The sequence below is a fragment of the Peromyscus maniculatus genome, chromosome 6 (genome assembly GCF_049852395.1).
Source record: "Peromyscus maniculatus bairdii isolate BWxNUB_F1_BW_parent chromosome 6, HU_Pman_BW_mat_3.1, whole genome shotgun sequence".
In the NCBI taxonomy this organism is placed as follows: domain Eukaryota; kingdom Metazoa; phylum Chordata; class Mammalia; order Rodentia; family Cricetidae; genus Peromyscus; species Peromyscus maniculatus.
The window spans coordinates 98,926,071-98,943,110 of record NC_134857.1 but is presented as its reverse complement, the minus strand read 5'-3'; the positions used below and the strand labels follow the sequence as shown (position 1 = coordinate 98,943,110).

At 37.2% G+C, this 17,040-nt stretch overlaps 1 protein-coding gene across 1 annotated transcript in view; it reads right to left on the bottom strand.

Annotated features, from left to right (window-relative positions):
* Dpyd (dihydropyrimidine dehydrogenase) overlaps positions 1–17,040 on the bottom strand; it is an 837,903-nt gene that overhangs the window by 129,448 nt on the left and 691,415 nt on the right. Inside the window, exon 19 of the mRNA XM_006977841.4 lies at positions 16,728–16,870. Within this exon, the coding sequence (XP_006977903.2) occupies positions 16,728–16,870 (143 nt within the window). The remainder of the gene's footprint in view (positions 1–16,727; positions 16,871–17,040) is intronic.

Genomic DNA, 17,040 nt, shown 5'->3' with positions numbered 1-17,040 from the left:
AAACAATTGATTTCATACATAAAAACTGTTGTTTTGAATTAGCCAAATTACCTCCTGATACAATGACATTATAGTGCAGGATTTGAATCAAAACATTCAGAAGAGGTAGTCTATAACAAGAGCTACCTTACGGGGTTATTAGTAGTGTTAATGAATTAATATTGCTTAGTCTATAAAAGTGTCTGACACATAGTAAATTCTACATGAAGATGGGCTATTTTCATTTTGTTTTATCAAAGTTATAACATATTTAGCCTAGTTATACATTATAGTTAGTTCTGGAAGATTGTTCTTATTCTCATTAAACTTTTTAAAATGATATTTACTTGTTTATTTATTTTGTGTGTGTACATATATGTGCATATGTGTGTGTTCAAATGCACATACACACTTGTGCAGTCAAACAACAACTTTCAGGGTTCACTTTTCCCCTTCTGCCATGTGGGTCCAGGGATTGAACCCAAGTTATCAGTCTTGTTGCAGTCACATTTGCCTGCTGAGCCATCTTGCCAGCCCCTGTTACCTTCTCTTATTGAGTATGACTTGTATGATACTGCTTCAGGCACTCCAGTGAATTATCCTCAAGTCCAGGCCTCAGAATGACAGGTACTAGCAACTAAAGCCAGTAAAGACTTGAAAGGCCAGCCAAACCTACCAGACCACTTCTAATCACAGGGTTTAGACTGCAGCTTGTGAGCAAGCAGTGCTCTATTTGATCCATAAAATACACTATCCAGATAAAACAACAACGACTGTCGCAGAAAGTTGTCCTTTTAAAATGTCAGTTATGTGGCTATGAAGAACTTCTACCTTCTCTCCTTTATGACATCTATTTGTTTCCTTGTTCCATTTCTTCTCTACTCACTGGCTTTGTAGCCAATGAGTCCTGAGTGCTTAAAAGCAAACAACAAATAAGAAAAAAGGCAAAGGAGTGGCATTACTCATGACGCCATATTGCCCATTTTAGACCCTTTTCTAAATGCATAAGGCTCTGTCTTCCTCATATCTTTTCCTACTAATATCTAGAGAGGGAGCTCAGCAGTCAGGCCAATCCTTTAAAAAAAAATCTACTCCTGAAAGTATTCCAGAGTATGTCCCATGGGAATCTAGGTGAAATCTGTGATAATTTTTCTATGCTTCCTAATCTCTCCTTGCTACAATTGTTGAGGCTCCATTTGAATCTCCCAACAGCAAACCACATTTTACTGGGTACCACCCATCTTCTTCCCCTTTGGAACCTCATAAAAGGCATGCATTAAATCTAGGTTATGGTATGGCAAAAGTATCATTATGACACTGGATGCCATTCCCATTTCCCTACGTAACCACCCACAGTTTTATGAGTGTATTATTCAACTATTTGTGGAGTGTAAGGTTTTCTCTATTTCTGAAGTTCTTTGCTCCTATGAAAACAGTAGGGACTTACTTTGTTTAGTAGAGAAAAAGGTATATAGAAGTAGGTCCACTAAAACATGAGGCAAGATTGCTTATACTGTTAGCTTAGTAATATGCAAGTAATAAGTTATTTATCATGGTGACCATTCAATCAGGGTCTTGATTTTCACAAGTGTAGAAACAGTTAGTGTTTTGGACTGAGTGACTTCATGTCCTATGTCTTAGGGTATGAAATGGCCCTTCACCAGAAGATAAAGTCTAGAAGGATGGGAAAGTTAACCCCTCAGAAGGATGAAATTCAGGTAGAAAAGAAAATGATGTGGCAGAAAAATTTCCTCCCAATTTCCCCATGATGGTTGTCCTAGGATGCTGTGTTCAGTTGACCGTGTCTTTGTAAACAAGGAGGTAGGCATAGCTCAGCTATAATTGACCTCTATACAATCCCATTTCCCTCTCTCAATTCTACATTTTCTTACCTTTTATACTGTAGGTATTATTCCCAATAAGCATAATTACACTTTACCCTCTCTTTAGGCTCTGTGTTACATGAAAACAAGCTGACATATGGCAGTGCAAAGTTAGAGTAGAGGACTGTAAATTTCAGTTTAAAATTCCGTGTCAGTGTATCAGACTACTGATGGATAATGATGATGGTGCTGCTGCTGCCTGGCATCTGGTACCAGTAGCCTTATTTTATTCCATGTTTTGTCTGACAAGCTTTATATGTGACCATACTTAAGTATGACATCCTTAATATGAGGCATTACTATTTCCACATTAAAACAAAATTAAGTAGAAAATATTTTCATGTATAATGAGTCCAAACTCATATAGCTGATGAGCAGCAGAGCTAAAATTTAAATCTAAGCAGTCTGATGCATCTTCATTTGTGTTGAAGTTTCCAAGGGTAAGGGGGAATGCTCAGAGGCTTCCTGTTGCTATTTGGCAATTTCAATATTGATATCGCTGTGTGAGTAACTGACTCTGGAATGAACTATGTGAATCTTTGCAAGCTGGTTTATGATCAGATCATGTGTCTAGATAGTAGATACCTCTTTTAGGAATATGTGGCATCAGTTTTGACCTCCCAGGCCATTCAGCTCATATGTGCAAGATGAAGCATTTCAAAGTACTCTTAAGATGGATCGATCTCTATCCTATCTGTCGAAAAGTACTTCTCTCCCATTATAGAGACTACTGAAGGTTATACTTCACTTTGTATTTGATTCAGGGCATTTTAATTTTGTTACACATCATTTTATCTACTACAACACAGTTTCTAGCACATCTGTTCTGCACACAAAAGGACATGTTTAGCACAGGCTCATTATGTACCATCATCACGAAAATAAAAATACAAAGGTTCCCACTTTATGTGGTCCAAATACTTATGACTAAAAATGACCTATATTTTTTCCTTTTCATGGCTCTATTTAAAATAATGACTACAGACTCTTTAAATAGAAGGTCTTTTGTGTTGATGGACAGAACAGGGGATCAGATCACCTGTGGTGATTGCAAATTAATGCTCTCTTGGTAATGCATTAACTGTACACTATTGATCTACAATGGAATAATTGGGACTCCCAATAAGTGATTTTTATTTCCTTGAGAATTTTAGGGTGATGTATGCATGTGTGTGTGTGTTTGCTCTTATTACTTTTCCCACAATACATTTTTCTTTCACATATGATTTTCTCTGTTTTTAACATTCCAGAGTGAGATAATTTCTAACTTGTAACTAGAAGTCACAACAATTCTTATCTCTGTCTCAAAAAGATTTTTTTTTTAGAAATCTACTGAACTGTATCTTGATGCATAAGCCTCATATATGATGCATAAAGATTCATATTTTTAGAATGCTATGCTTTTGAATGGTTTTATTTTACTTAGATATACTAAAAATCCATTTGGTCCTTTATACAAAATTGCAGTTTGTTGAGAAGCCTGTCACAAAACATTTGAAGGTTTCCTTTAAACACATGTCATCTTGGGAACTTGTATGATTTCCCTTTTAAGAATGAACTTTAAACAGATTTATAAATAGTTTATTTTAGGTTAGTTAACTAGGTATGGGAGAAGAAGATGCAAAAATCTCATAGGGTAAATAATTATGTATATCTTCATGGAATATTACTACTGATCATATTCATATTTTCTTATGTTTGTGTCAAAGGTTTGTTTTAAAATGTGTGTGTATGCACATGCCACAGCATACATGTGAGCACCAAAGTACAGTTTGCAGCAGCTGGTACTTTCATTCTACTGTGGTGGTTCTAGGAATGTATGCCAGTTCTTCAGGCTTAGCAACAGGTACCTTTATTCACCAAGCCATCTTACCAGCACTTGTGCCAAATATTCAATGTGTAATTATCCTTCTATGTGTTCAAGAGCGTGTATTTCAATGTAGAGCCTGATTCCATGCCTACTGTAGACTAAGGTAATAATGTCATATGGATAAGCCCTGCCTCTGAACTATGTGTTGGAAGTCAATGAAAATAAGAGATTTTTTGATAGCAATTCCCTTAACTCCTTTTTAGAACCCTGAAATTTATACATTTTTTGATTTCTATAAGATATGTAAGTCATTATAGTGATTTCCAGTGAAAGTCTTTAAACACTGTTTTTTGGCTCATATTTTACTATCATTTCTGTTTCTAGCAGGAGGCACAATTAATACTGTAAAATAAAACCTGTCACCAAATTATTTGATTTTTTTTATTCCTTGGTAAATCATTATCATTGGCACCAAGAAAACCTTTAATAAATGTCAGCTGCATGACTAGAACTGCATAAGCCTGGTACTCTCTCTCCTTTTTTTCTCTAGGAGTTTATAATTAATTAGAGGCAGAAACAATCAGAGTTGATATTCATTTTACAACTAAACTGAGAGCTGGACCAGAGCACTGAAGACTCCCTGACATGCCAATCATTGCTGGATAATGAGAGGTTTGATGGGACCAGGTGGCTGGAGCTTGAGAAAGACATTCAGGGAACAAGGACTCTGAATTGTGATTTGTTATTTAACATGCTAAAAGTCCATTTTCCCTTCTAGCATCCCAATGAGAAAGCTACTCTAACTTCTGCTGTATAGATGAGTAAACTAAGGTTTGTAGGTTAACTACTAATAATGAGCCAGGATTCATCCAGATGAAAAAAAAATGGTGAGGCCAGACATTAAGTAAGAAGAGTGAAACTTGAAGCCCCTGTCTTCTTTGCAATGAATATGTATGCATCCACACAAGGACACATAACAATGGCGCACAAACATTGTGAAGAGGCTGAAAGGCTAGAATGAACTGAAATATTTGAAGACCGTTAGAGCTGATGTACTTTTGTATGAGTACATTCAGAAGGGGAACTTTGAGAATATGATTTCACAAGATGAAAAACAAAATCAAAACCTCAATTCATGGGTTAGACAGTGACATGGAGGCGAAGGGGCACAGAAGCAGAACATTCCAGCTTTAACTCTACTTCATGAACTAGAGCTATTACCAGTGCTTATAAAAAAGCAGATGTCAGAGCATGAATGTATTTGATATGGTTTTTGGTTTCAAGATGTAGGTGGTCTGTGGTCTAGCGGCATTTTAACTGTATTCTTTCTCCTTTTTTTGCACTACTTTTCAAACTTTAGATACATTTGAGGTTCAAAATCTGCAAAATGCCTATTAAATAAATCAACCCTAATATTTTCTAATCTAGAAAGGAAGGAGAACTTGTCAGTGCTGATACATAGCCATGGTCTCAGAAGACAGGCATCAGTTTACTCACAGGGAAGAAAGGAAGAAAAGGCAGGAGAGAAGGAAATACAGATTAAATCATGATATATCACATCAAAAACAATACCTGGGCTTTTCATAGGGCAACTGCAGAGGGCCTCATTTGTTGTGAATATATTGTGGACATGGTGACCAAACATGAGACTTACTGTAAACAGAATTGCACATATGGGTGTAGGACAGTAAGATAAAAGATTTGAGGCTTGGTTTGTTATTATTACAAAGAGCAATTGTGTCTCCTATATGCAAAGATACATTTTAAAAAGTCACCACTTTAGCCATAGCTTGTAAAAATACAAATGTGCTTTGGATACATTAGGATAAAAAGAGTGAACATGAAGAAAAGTGGGCTATAACCCATGGGCTTCATTTGTACAATGAGCTAATGATTTGAGATCATTCAAAAATGTAATTAAGAAAAGTAATAAGGGCTTAAATCAGCATATAGAGAGAATGGCAGGGTACAAATTGAATGTCATGATCAGAAACTCTTATGGAGGTAAGCATTCAGGAGGAGCCAACTGTGAAATACATTTTTTTGTGGTATATTTTCATCTCAGTTGCAAAAGAAATACTTAGATCTATTCTGATCTAAAACCTTGGGGAAATTTTTAAATATATTAGGCACATGATAAAACTGCATGCTTCAGGAAAGGAATCTGTATTGCTCTGTTTGGGGATGAATATTTAATAATGTTTTTCTTTGTATTGAATATAGATGATGATGTTTTATCATTAGCATAATACATACTTGAGATGTATTTCCTGTATAAGTAAAGAATTTGTGTTAATAAACACACATTTTTGAGGGCAGTCCCCCTTGAGGGTAGTCTAGAAATACAAACAGCTAATCAAATGTAAAGATAGCTGTTAATAGGCCTTGAAGGAAGAAGAATCATAATCTTAAAGAATAAAAATCAGTAATTAAAAATGAATAATATATAGGGTATTAAAAGGTAGAGGGAAGAAAGATAAATAACACTAAGTAAAGTATGAAAAGCAGGGCACATGAAAACATTATTTTATAAGCTTACTTAAAAACACATATACAATATATGTGTATGTGTGCATATATACACGTACTTATACCACATGGGGTGTAAGAGCCTCAAGAGGATGCACTGCTTACAAAACCCTAGTGTCACACACGGGGAACCTCATCTCTAGTTGTTATTTGAAGGAATATAAGTCTTCCAAAACAATACAGGCTGCTGCCTTTACCCCGGCTGCCTTTCAATACTTGAAGGTTAAGACTGAATTGCTGAAGACACAGCACGCTTCGGACTCAGAACCTGGAGGAATCAAGCTGGAATGGATCTGAAAGACTCCTTCCTAAGGATTGGCTCTCCCAGCATCAGAAGGTGCTACACAAGGTGCCAAGGGAAAGGAGCAATTGGTAGTTGTATGCAGATGTAACACCTGTGAGTCGTTAGCAATGACTGGCCCAGCAGTACAGCTACAATAGTGCAAAAGTAGCATTTTGTCTTGGGGCTAACTAAGAGTTGTCTAATGTGACTTAAGGGCCACCTAAGGAGAGGAGGTTCATGCCTAATACTAGAAACCTAGCCCATTGCCTATGCCAAAACCTGGAGGAAAAATATGCTACTGCCATTTTCTTAAACCAATGCAATTTCTAAATTAACTAAACTCTTACCCTTATACCCACAGATAAGTGTAGTTCTAACTCCTCATCAAAGAAGCTCTTTTCCCCCACAGATAAAGGCTATTAGAGACTCAAAACTGGTTAAAATGCAGAGAATAAGAGATCCAACTCAAGTTGATACATCGTCAATGCAACTCTTTCTTCTAATGCTTAGGGGAAACGATGGAAGAGGGAGCAGAGTCAGAGGACCAGAACACTTGTTGCTAGATGGTATCCCCTAGATATGACAGAAAAAACACACCCATGGAATCTCAACAGGCATTTCCTGAACAAGATTGGCATGATGACAACCCCAGTTGATAGGCCAATGAATACAGAAGAAATTTCACAAGATCCCAACTCTAGACGAAGAGTTACAGACAGCCAAAGGCTGCTGAGACAGTTCAGCTCCTGGATAGGTTGTCCAATCTCAAGTGATCTGTTTTGGACAGATGTTCTTGTGAGCAACATTAAATACACTTGGGTTGTATGTACACGTGTATGCATACACATGTACATAATATGTGTAAAATAATAAAGATTAAGGGGTCCCTAATTTGGGAGAAAGAGGGGAGAAATTGGAGGAGTTGGAGAAAAGAGAGGCAGAAGTGATATAGATGTGGTGCTTACACACGAAGTTCTCAAAATGAACAAGACATTATGAAAGTACAAAGTTAAATGCTTCACTGAGAAATTGGTCCTTGTCTCCTTCTTTGAGTGGGCCCATTTCAGAAGAATGTCCTTAGATGTTGGTTCTGCTTAGAATGATGTCCTAAGGCTGCCTTTCAAGGTCTTTACTGAAGTCAGTTTCTAACCTGACAGTAAGAAGACAATATTTAGCTCAATTAAAAAAACAACTCTTCAGTCAGCTGCCTTTAGGATTTTTTATAGGATATTAAATTAATTCTTAAAGTACAAAATCAGTGATGATATTCAACACATTGCTTCCCCTACCAATGCCTATTTCTGATAATCATTTGGAAGGATACATCATGATAAAATTGTTAAAACACATTAGTGGCCAGTCACAGCAATTTTCAAGTAAGACTAGTAAATTGGAAATAGAGAAAAGCAACACAGAAAATACAGTGTTTACAAAATAATGGGATATGAGAACCTAAACATCAGTGATATAGTTTTAACCTTTGGAGTAGAATAGAAAATAAAATAATTGTTCAGAACTTTGGTCAAACATATGAAGACTGAGAAAAAAAGCTTGCAGTAAATAGTGATTTGTACATATGATATTAAAAGGGTCAGATAACATAAAGCCCTGGGGTCAAGGTCAATAAGAAAGTCAGCCAAATGACATTTATAAAACAACGGCCATCTAAATTGCATGCCACTCTATCTGCTGGCACTGCTGCTAACTCACCATTATTTTCTAATCTAAAATAGTCATCTTGTGACAATATTATTTTTCTATAGTAAAACTGTCTTTCAAAAATATTAGATTTAATTTCCATTAATTTCCATTGACTCTAGATGCTAATCCTTCTGTCAAGTGGAGAATATGAAGTCACTTGAAGGCCCAGTGGGTTTCCATTTAATTTCTTCCCTTTGCTTATAAACAACATTTGTTGCTCCGGAATCAAGATGCTTTTTAAGAATTACAGCCTCTTGAAAACAGCCTTCCATTAAAGTCATTTAAAATAATGTAATAATTGACGCGGTAATTAGAACTTCATTGAATGGGATACTAAGACCATATTTTTCTTATACATCATTGGAAGAATATAAAGCTTCTATCTTTTAAGTATCTACATGCATATTATTCTTTAAATTGTAAATGAAATACTCATTAAAGCTAGACAATAGAAAATTGTATAATGGATATTAAAATGTGCCTATCTTTGCTAGTTACATGAAATAGATCTGATGACATTTACAAATGACTTGGTCCCAATAATTCTTCATCTACCACACTGGCTTTAAAGGGAATGACCATAGAAGAAAAGATTTGGAGTCATTTAATAAATACTTTGGAGGTGCTGAGTGAAAATTTGAAATATTGTATGTCATGATTTTTAAATAACACAATGGTGCCATCAACAAATCTGGGTGCTTAAGTCTCCATGTACATTATAGCAAGAAAAAGCCAAAACTCTGTTCCTACATCTGTAGAAACAGAAGTATTCTCCTGTGCCAATTAATCTTTTCTTCTGTACTTTTAATAAGATAATACACTTTTTAGCCACATTAAAACATTCAATTTAGGATAACTTAGCTACATCATATCGACTGTGATTATTGTTAAAATTTGATTAAGTTTTCTGAGTCCAGTGAACAACTGTCCTGAGATGATCTTTCTACAGAGCGCCTGGCCATTAAGCTCTCTTGTTCTACTGTATTTCAGGATTTCTTTTAAAAACTTCAGTGACAACTCCATAAACACAAAGATAGAATGCAAAAAATCACGCATCCCAACTCACTGAAGGTACAGGTCAGAATTGTATGCACATAAACTGATGATTTTCCCACATCCTGAGTGAAGGTTCTTACAAGATTGAACAATAAAACCAATGTCATTAAATTGAGTTATGTAGGTCCAGTGCCAATCTGTAGAAAAGAGGTACCCCTCTTTTCTATATCCTCTATTTATATGCAATAGAGGAGAATGCATTTTATGAAGATTCCCATTGCTTAATGCAGCAGCAGGCTGAACTTAAGTTGAAATACAAAGCCCTGAACAACACTTTAGCAGAAATTACAGATCAGTGCTTAGATCAGAGGAAGGGGATCTAGGACTCATTAGGAAGGTATAATCCAAGACTCACAACCAAAGTCAAATCAAGAAAAGCCAGGCTAGGAAGAGGGCACGAGCAGTCAAGTGCTTGCAGCACAAGTATGAAGACAGGATTGACTTTGCTTCACAAGCATCCAGGTAAAATGTCAGAGGAGGTGCTCTGGAACCCAGTGTTCGACAAGAGATCCCTGGAGCATTGGAGCATGATGGTCAGCTTGTCCAGGCAATATGTGAACTATATGTTCAGTGAGAGACTGTATCAAAAATAGAGTGGAGAGAGGATGTGAAGATGCTATCAATCCTTTGGAACTACACATGTACTACAAACACAGGAGAGATTGAAAGATAGATGACAGACAGACAGACAGATAGATAGATACATACATAAATACATAGATAATGATAATGATGATAGACAGAATGAATTACAAAAGAAAAGTCAACATTAATCTATTAAGACGCTCTCTCCAAATTCCTTTACATAAGAATCAACTTTATTGTATTGTTCACGAGCAGCTGATTGGTAACAGAAGCAAGCTCCATAACTGTAACATGGCCCACCAAAGAAATTGCAAAGAACTTGAGAATATAATTTAACAAGGGGGTATTTATAAATTTTAGTACCTGGAACTTACTGATAATTTTCATCTAGCCTCTTAAGAGCTCTTATTTGCATATTCTAATGAAAGGCTGTCAAATAAGATGAAAAAACCCAGATATTTCAAAGACATTGGAATTCACTGTAACAGATTAGAAGTCGATTGAGTTGAGTGACAAAGTATGAGCAGCTATCGAGGAACATAACCCGGAATAGATTTTGAACCTTATTTCTAGGACAGAATACTATAGGGGCTTCCACTGGAGTAGTCATGTTCATTCCAAAGTCTTCCTAGAGAAACGATCTGCTGTACTCAGTGTGTTTCCTAACTATAATACTAGATTTTTATAGTTCGAATTCTATTGCTACTAATTACTGTTATTTTAGCTGTAAAAGAGTAGTCCAAGCCTCTTTTCATGGTGCTTTCAGTGTACAGCATTACTAACTAGAATCTTAACCTGTAACTTTGCCTTCTAGAAAGTATAGGTCCCTTCACTGTACCTCTATCAATCATGCTTTCACCCCACCATGTATGTATGTCTTTTATTTTTTTAGATTCAACATACAATGAATATCAGGAAGCACCTTGATTTGTGTGTGGTTTAGTAAATTTAGTTTAATGACCATCAGGGAAATACGTGTTGTTAAATGTGGAGTCTGCTTCTTCCTGAGGTTGAATAGTCTTCCAATTCACCCAAGCATGTACATCTCTCTCTCTCTCTCTCTCTCTCTCTCTCTCTCTCTCTCTCTCTCTCTCTCTCTCTCTCTCTCTCTCACACACACACACACACACACACACACACACACACACACGCACGCACGCGCGCGCACATGGGTGTTGTGGAGAGAGAGAGAGAGAGAGGAGACAGAGCACCCAATTTCTTTATTCATTCATCAGTTGATGATCTCTTTGGTTGTTCAAACAACAATGTATATATCTATGCAAGGTACTGCTTTAATTTCTTTGGGTCTTGAGGATACCTTGATATAAAGATTACATTCTTGCCGGGCGTTGGTGGCGCATGCCTTTAATCCCAGCACTCGGGAGGCAGAAGCAGGCGGATCTCTGTGAGTTCGAGGCCAACCTGGGCTACCAAGTGAGCTCTAGGAGAGGCGCAAAGCTACACAGAGAAACCTTGTCTCGAAAAACCAAAAAAAAAAAAAGATTACAGAATTCTAAGGAAGTTCTGTTTTTAAGGTTTTTTGAGAAACGGCCATATTGTTTTCTACAATGGCTAAGCAGATTTACATTCCCAACAGTGTATAAACATCTCCATTTCTCTGCATTCTCATGAACTCTTGCTATCTTTGTTATCTCTGTCCCTTATTTAACAGCTGTGCCAATAGTTATGAAGGCGCATCTTACTGAGGGTTTGAGTTTTCCTAGTCATTTCCTATATGGACACCTTTTCATATACTTACTGGACATTTCCATACCATCTTTGGGAATAAAACTATTCAGACTTTTGCCCATTTTAAAGCAGGTTCTTTTCTTCTCCTCTCCTCTTCCATTCCTTCTTCTTTCCCTTAACATTTTCTTTTCTTTCTGCATATGCATAGGTGTATATGGTTGTATGTGTGTGTATGAATATGGACACTGGAAATTAGCATCAAATAAGCATTACATTCACTCATCAGGGGGAAGAAATTTGGCTTTTCAGTTTGGAAATGGAAACACTTTACTAAAATTGTGTGTCTTAATTTTCAAACACATAAATAGAATTTGAAATTACTGCTGGGGTATATGTCTTTCCTACTAATCTATACTAAACTTTTGAGTAGAAATAATTAGAAAAGCAGATCAGATACATATAGAATCAGAGAGGGAGATTGAGCTGGGGATTGAATAAGAGCCAACAAGCAGAGACAATCAGAGAAATGGGGGTGCAATGAAAAGCTAAAAAAGATTGAAGTGACCTGCTAGGGAGGATTTTGTGGAAAAATTAAGAAAGGAAAAAGATAACTAAAATCAGATTCTGACTAGTGCTGAAGGCCAAGCTGACATTAAACACCATGAACTTGGACTAAATCCAATTGGCAGAGTTGCTTGAATTTCTCTAGTAATATTCAGCAGTTCAGAAATATAGAAAATGAAAGGTTATATTAACCCAGGATTAGGGAGTGGAGTGGAATGGAATTCAGTTACAATGGAAGAGAGGCAGAAATATTATACAACCTCCACCCCACTGAAACACCCTGCACAATTTCAAATTCAAGTTTGTCCAATTTATGACCATCTAAAGAATATTTTAATACTGTTTTTTTCTTCAAATTTTAAAAATGTATTTTTCTGACTGAATGATAATCTGATTTCAGCTAATAGTAAGATTGGTACATAAATCTATAATTTTCACCCAGTAAATCACTATGGGTAGAACTTCATATTTTTAACAAAATTATTGGGATCCAATGTTATAGAGGGCTTTGTGAACATTGTTTAGACCCTTCCCTGCCAGAGCTGAAGGGCAAGGCTTTTTTGGTTGTTATTGTTTTGTTTTGATTTGATTCTGAAAACCACTGTACTTATGAACAGAGTTTTGCTGAAGACAGTAAGTAATTCAAGCACCATGAACACAAAATGTTCTGGTTTACATCACATGAGCAATACATACACGGGTGACCAATGGCTGTGCCATGGCCTGGTGTAAAGAGGCATAGTGAGCCTACCCCCAGAGTTTCTCTCCAGGGAAACTAAGCCAACAGTGGCTGAATTTGTAAGTCATTTTGTGTAGAAAGGAGCTGAAAAGGCACCTTGTGAAGTAGACCAGAAGACATGGCAACCATGTGCTGATGAAAAACTCACAGGAAGAAAAGAGTGTAGTGGGTAGCCATTCCAGCTTGGATCTGGAAGTTCCAACCCCCATTGAGACTCTGGCAACTGCCACAGTAAGGAGCAAGTTACAAACAGGAAAGGAGTGGACAGAAGTTTACATTCCTGAGGCACAAAAAAGCAGTGGTGTTCAAAATATCTGATTTCTTTTTGAAGAATCTATGGCATGGTCATCTTTTTTTTTTTTTCTGATGCTCCAAAGTGCATTCTTTAAAAGTTTAATTAATGTGTGCATGCACACACATGCCACTGTATGTGTGGAGGTCAGAAGACAACTTGTGGGGGTTGATTCTCTCCTTCCACCAGATGGGTTCTGGGGATCGAATTCGAGTTGCGAAGCTCAGCACAAGCCTTTACCACAACAGGCCAACACTGCCCTCTTTCATAATTCTTTCCATCTTAAATTTTTATCAACCATTCTTTTAGTTAAGGGCTGCTGGTAATTAATTTGCTTAGTTTTCCTTCAGTTGTGAGACTTTCATTTCCACTTCACACCTAAAGTAATGGGATCTGAGTGGACAGTTCTTTTCCTTTCAGCCTTTAAAAAATTTCAGTACTCCTTTCTAGGCTGCCTGGTTTCCTTGAGAAGCCAGTTGTTCTCACAGTTACTTCTTTGAGATTTGGAGTCCTTTCCCTCCTGCTTCTTTGAACATTTGTTGGTGATAGTTTTCAGTTTAAACACAACAGATTTGCTGATAGATTGCTTTTTGTCTGTCCTATTCAGAGTTCCCTTGAGTTGTGAAATCTTTAGGCTCCTAACTTTTGCACAATACCCTTCATCTTGACTTCCTTGCACACCTGCTCTGTGATTCAGTGTCTTGTTAGCTCTGGTAATGTCTCCCAGCTCTAGGGCTCTGTCCTTTTTTCAGATTTTTGATATTTTCTCAATCACTGGTAGACTTTTCTTCCCCTTTCTCCATTGTGCTGCTGGGCACATCAGTCAGGTTTTCTTTTGTAATTCTAATGAACAGGGTTGCTTTAAGTCCCAAAGTTTCCATTTTTTTCTCATTCTTTTATTGTTATGAATTACTAAAAACATTTTTCATGTAATAACTTTTTATCATATTCCTTCCCCTCCCTCAGTTCTTTCCAGATCTTCTCCACCTCCTTATCCATCCAATTTCATGTTCTTTCCAAAAAAAAAAGCCCTCTGAAAATCAAAACACACAAATTCCAATAAGGAAAAAAAAAAGCCAAAGCAAAGCAAAAAGCACACAAAAAAACCACAGAGTCTGTTTCGTGTTGTCCCACCATTCCCCAAGAATATTTCTAAGTGCTAGTAATACAATTTTATCTTTGCTATTTTGAAACCATTTTTAGATAATTATAAACCCTGTCACCTTGGCATTGATGTCTATCAGTTGTATTTTATCCCCCAGCCTTCTGTCTTTCTAGTATCTTAACATTTGGAGTATCACATTGACAACCTTTTCTCTCATTTTTGCCTTGTAATTTCTTTAGAGATAAGGTTTCCTAATGTAGTTGGTTTAGTTTCTAGCTGGGGCCCATCTTTCTTGGCCTTCTTAGTTCTGTGATTATAGGGTGTGCTAAAGAGCTGGGCTAAAATTTGTATGTGCATGCAATGATATTAGAGATGTAATCTGAAGTCTTGCACATGCCAGGTGAGGACTCAGCTATTGAGTTTTATCCCCATCCAAATATGAGGAGGTATAACCTTCTTTACACCTTCAGTTTTACTTGGTCTTCTTTGATACCACTCGGGCAAGGGAAAGAGGGAATACTGCCATTGTACTGTCAGATAGAGCTCCTGGTTCCCTCCTAGACATTCACAGATACTCCTGTGTCATAGCTCCTTGTTCTGACGAGGGGAGGACAGAGACTGTGGCTCAAATTATAATTGGTCCCGGCTACAGCAGAAAGTGTAGGACCACCTTGTTGCTGTTGTCCACTTTGGCCTTGCTGACATCATAGAGAGAAGAAAAGTTTTATAACTAAAAGGTAGAGATGACAATTCTGACTCCCCACCAGACTTCTCTGCCATCCTATCAGAGAGAGGAAGAGGGATATCTCACTGTTCTCTAGTGAGAATTCCCTGGTAGAGCTCACTCCTTGTCCCATGGAGATGTTGATATAATTTTGTCCTGACTAATTTAAAACCTTCATTCTCACATAATCTGACATCTTAACATTGGTATCTGCTGAGCATGGAGGTCCAGGAACCCCAAATATCCTATACATGGGTGGAGGTGGGATTAGAGTTCTTAATGCATCATGTTTGACTAAAGTAGAGGAAGTACTGTCTGTCAGTTTCCTGTTTTATTGGGCTGCTTCTTTGGCTAGAGAGAGCAGGCTTCTCTGTCTGTACTGGATGCTTCTTTGTCTGGCCTCTGGCTCCACAAGGGGGATGTGTCACAGACCAGTCAGCCAGGACATTACTTGCGTTTTCTTCCCTGAATCTTGACATTCTTTGTCAGCCTGCCTTCTGTGTACCTTCAATAGTCTCTTTAAATTAGTGTCATGCGTAAGAAATCAATAGCTATGTTTAGTGGAGATTTGGGGGGGAGGCAATATAAGTCTATTACATTTTCATTGGAAGATATCCTCTTTCATTTGTATTATGATACATAATACTTCCATGGTCAACTTTCATTCATAAGACAATATTAATGGTGTACATAGAATTAGAAACACAAGCTATTTGAATGCTACCTTTTTGGTACTGAACTTAAGTGATAGTAAATTTTACTCTCTAATTGCCATTAATATTGCATAATAAAAATCATATTAATGGGAAATCACCTGAAATTCACAGTGTAGTCTTTATGCAGTATTTTTTCATTGTTGGGTTTTGTTAGCCCTCAAATCTGTATAACTGGCTCTTCAGAGAAATGCTGATGCTTTAATATCCTAAGACTACTATGTCCACATTGAGCAACACTTTAAAACAAATGTAAATAAAATGAGAGGTGGACATAGTGACACTAGCCTATGAGCCAACACTCAAAGTCATTAGGATTGTAAGTTCAAGGCCAGTCTCAGACAAGAAGGAAAAATAAGAGAAAATGATAATACAAATTTTGTATTATCTATGTGGTTGCTGTTAGGAAACTCTTTGTGAAGGCACTGGAAGACATTTCCTCAGATTTTTAGTGTGAGAAAGAAGCTGAATAAGAAGTGTATATTTTGTAGCATGAAAGTTATAGAGCCAATGACTTCTCTATGTGTCAGGAAGTTAGGAGATGAGTACAGTAATCCCTCCAGGCACACTCATCAGACTGTGGATTGGTCGCATCTTTGGTTTCAATCATTTCTCCATAGAGATCTCACTTTATGTAGACTTTCACATTGTAATTGTTTCTCATCTGATAGCATATAGTACGCATCTAGTAGTTGGTCTCCTTTACTTTAGGATAGAACGGTGGACAAATATACTAGAAAAATGTTCACAAGTTCTACCATTTAGGAGGGTGGAGATAAAATCCTGTTTTTTCAAACTTACAGAAGGAAAGGAAGGAAGGAAGGAAGGAAGGAAGGGAGGAAGGGAGGGAGGGAGGGAGGGAGGGAGGGAGGGAGGGAGGGAGGGAGGAAGGAAGGAAGGAAGGAAGGAAGGAAGGAAAACAAAACAGGTGCCACCATTTTGTTCACTTACTACCTCTTTTTTTGGTGGTTTCTTTCTTTGGTGGTTTCTTTCTTTGGTGGTTTCTAAAGCACGCATATCTGTCATATGATTTACCGTGTTTTGGGGAATTGAAAAGGAAAACCACAAACCCTACCTGGAGAACTGAAGCACCACTATGAAGGAACTGAAGTCCACTTTCAGCTGAGTCAATTCCGCCTGTGGCCAAAATAGGAAAGCCAGGCAAGGCACGGGCAATGGCGGTCACAGCTCTCAAAGCAATAGGTCTGATGGCAGTTCCTGCAGAAGTCAAGAAAGCTTGCTGGTTACAATGTCTCACACAGGTACTTGTATTTACCATTAAGCAATGGCAACGTTTTACTAGACAAATTTCCAATTCCTTTATCTGTTTTGAAGTGTTTTAACTTTTCAGTTAAATGTGGATTTAAGGATGTTGGTGCTATTATCAA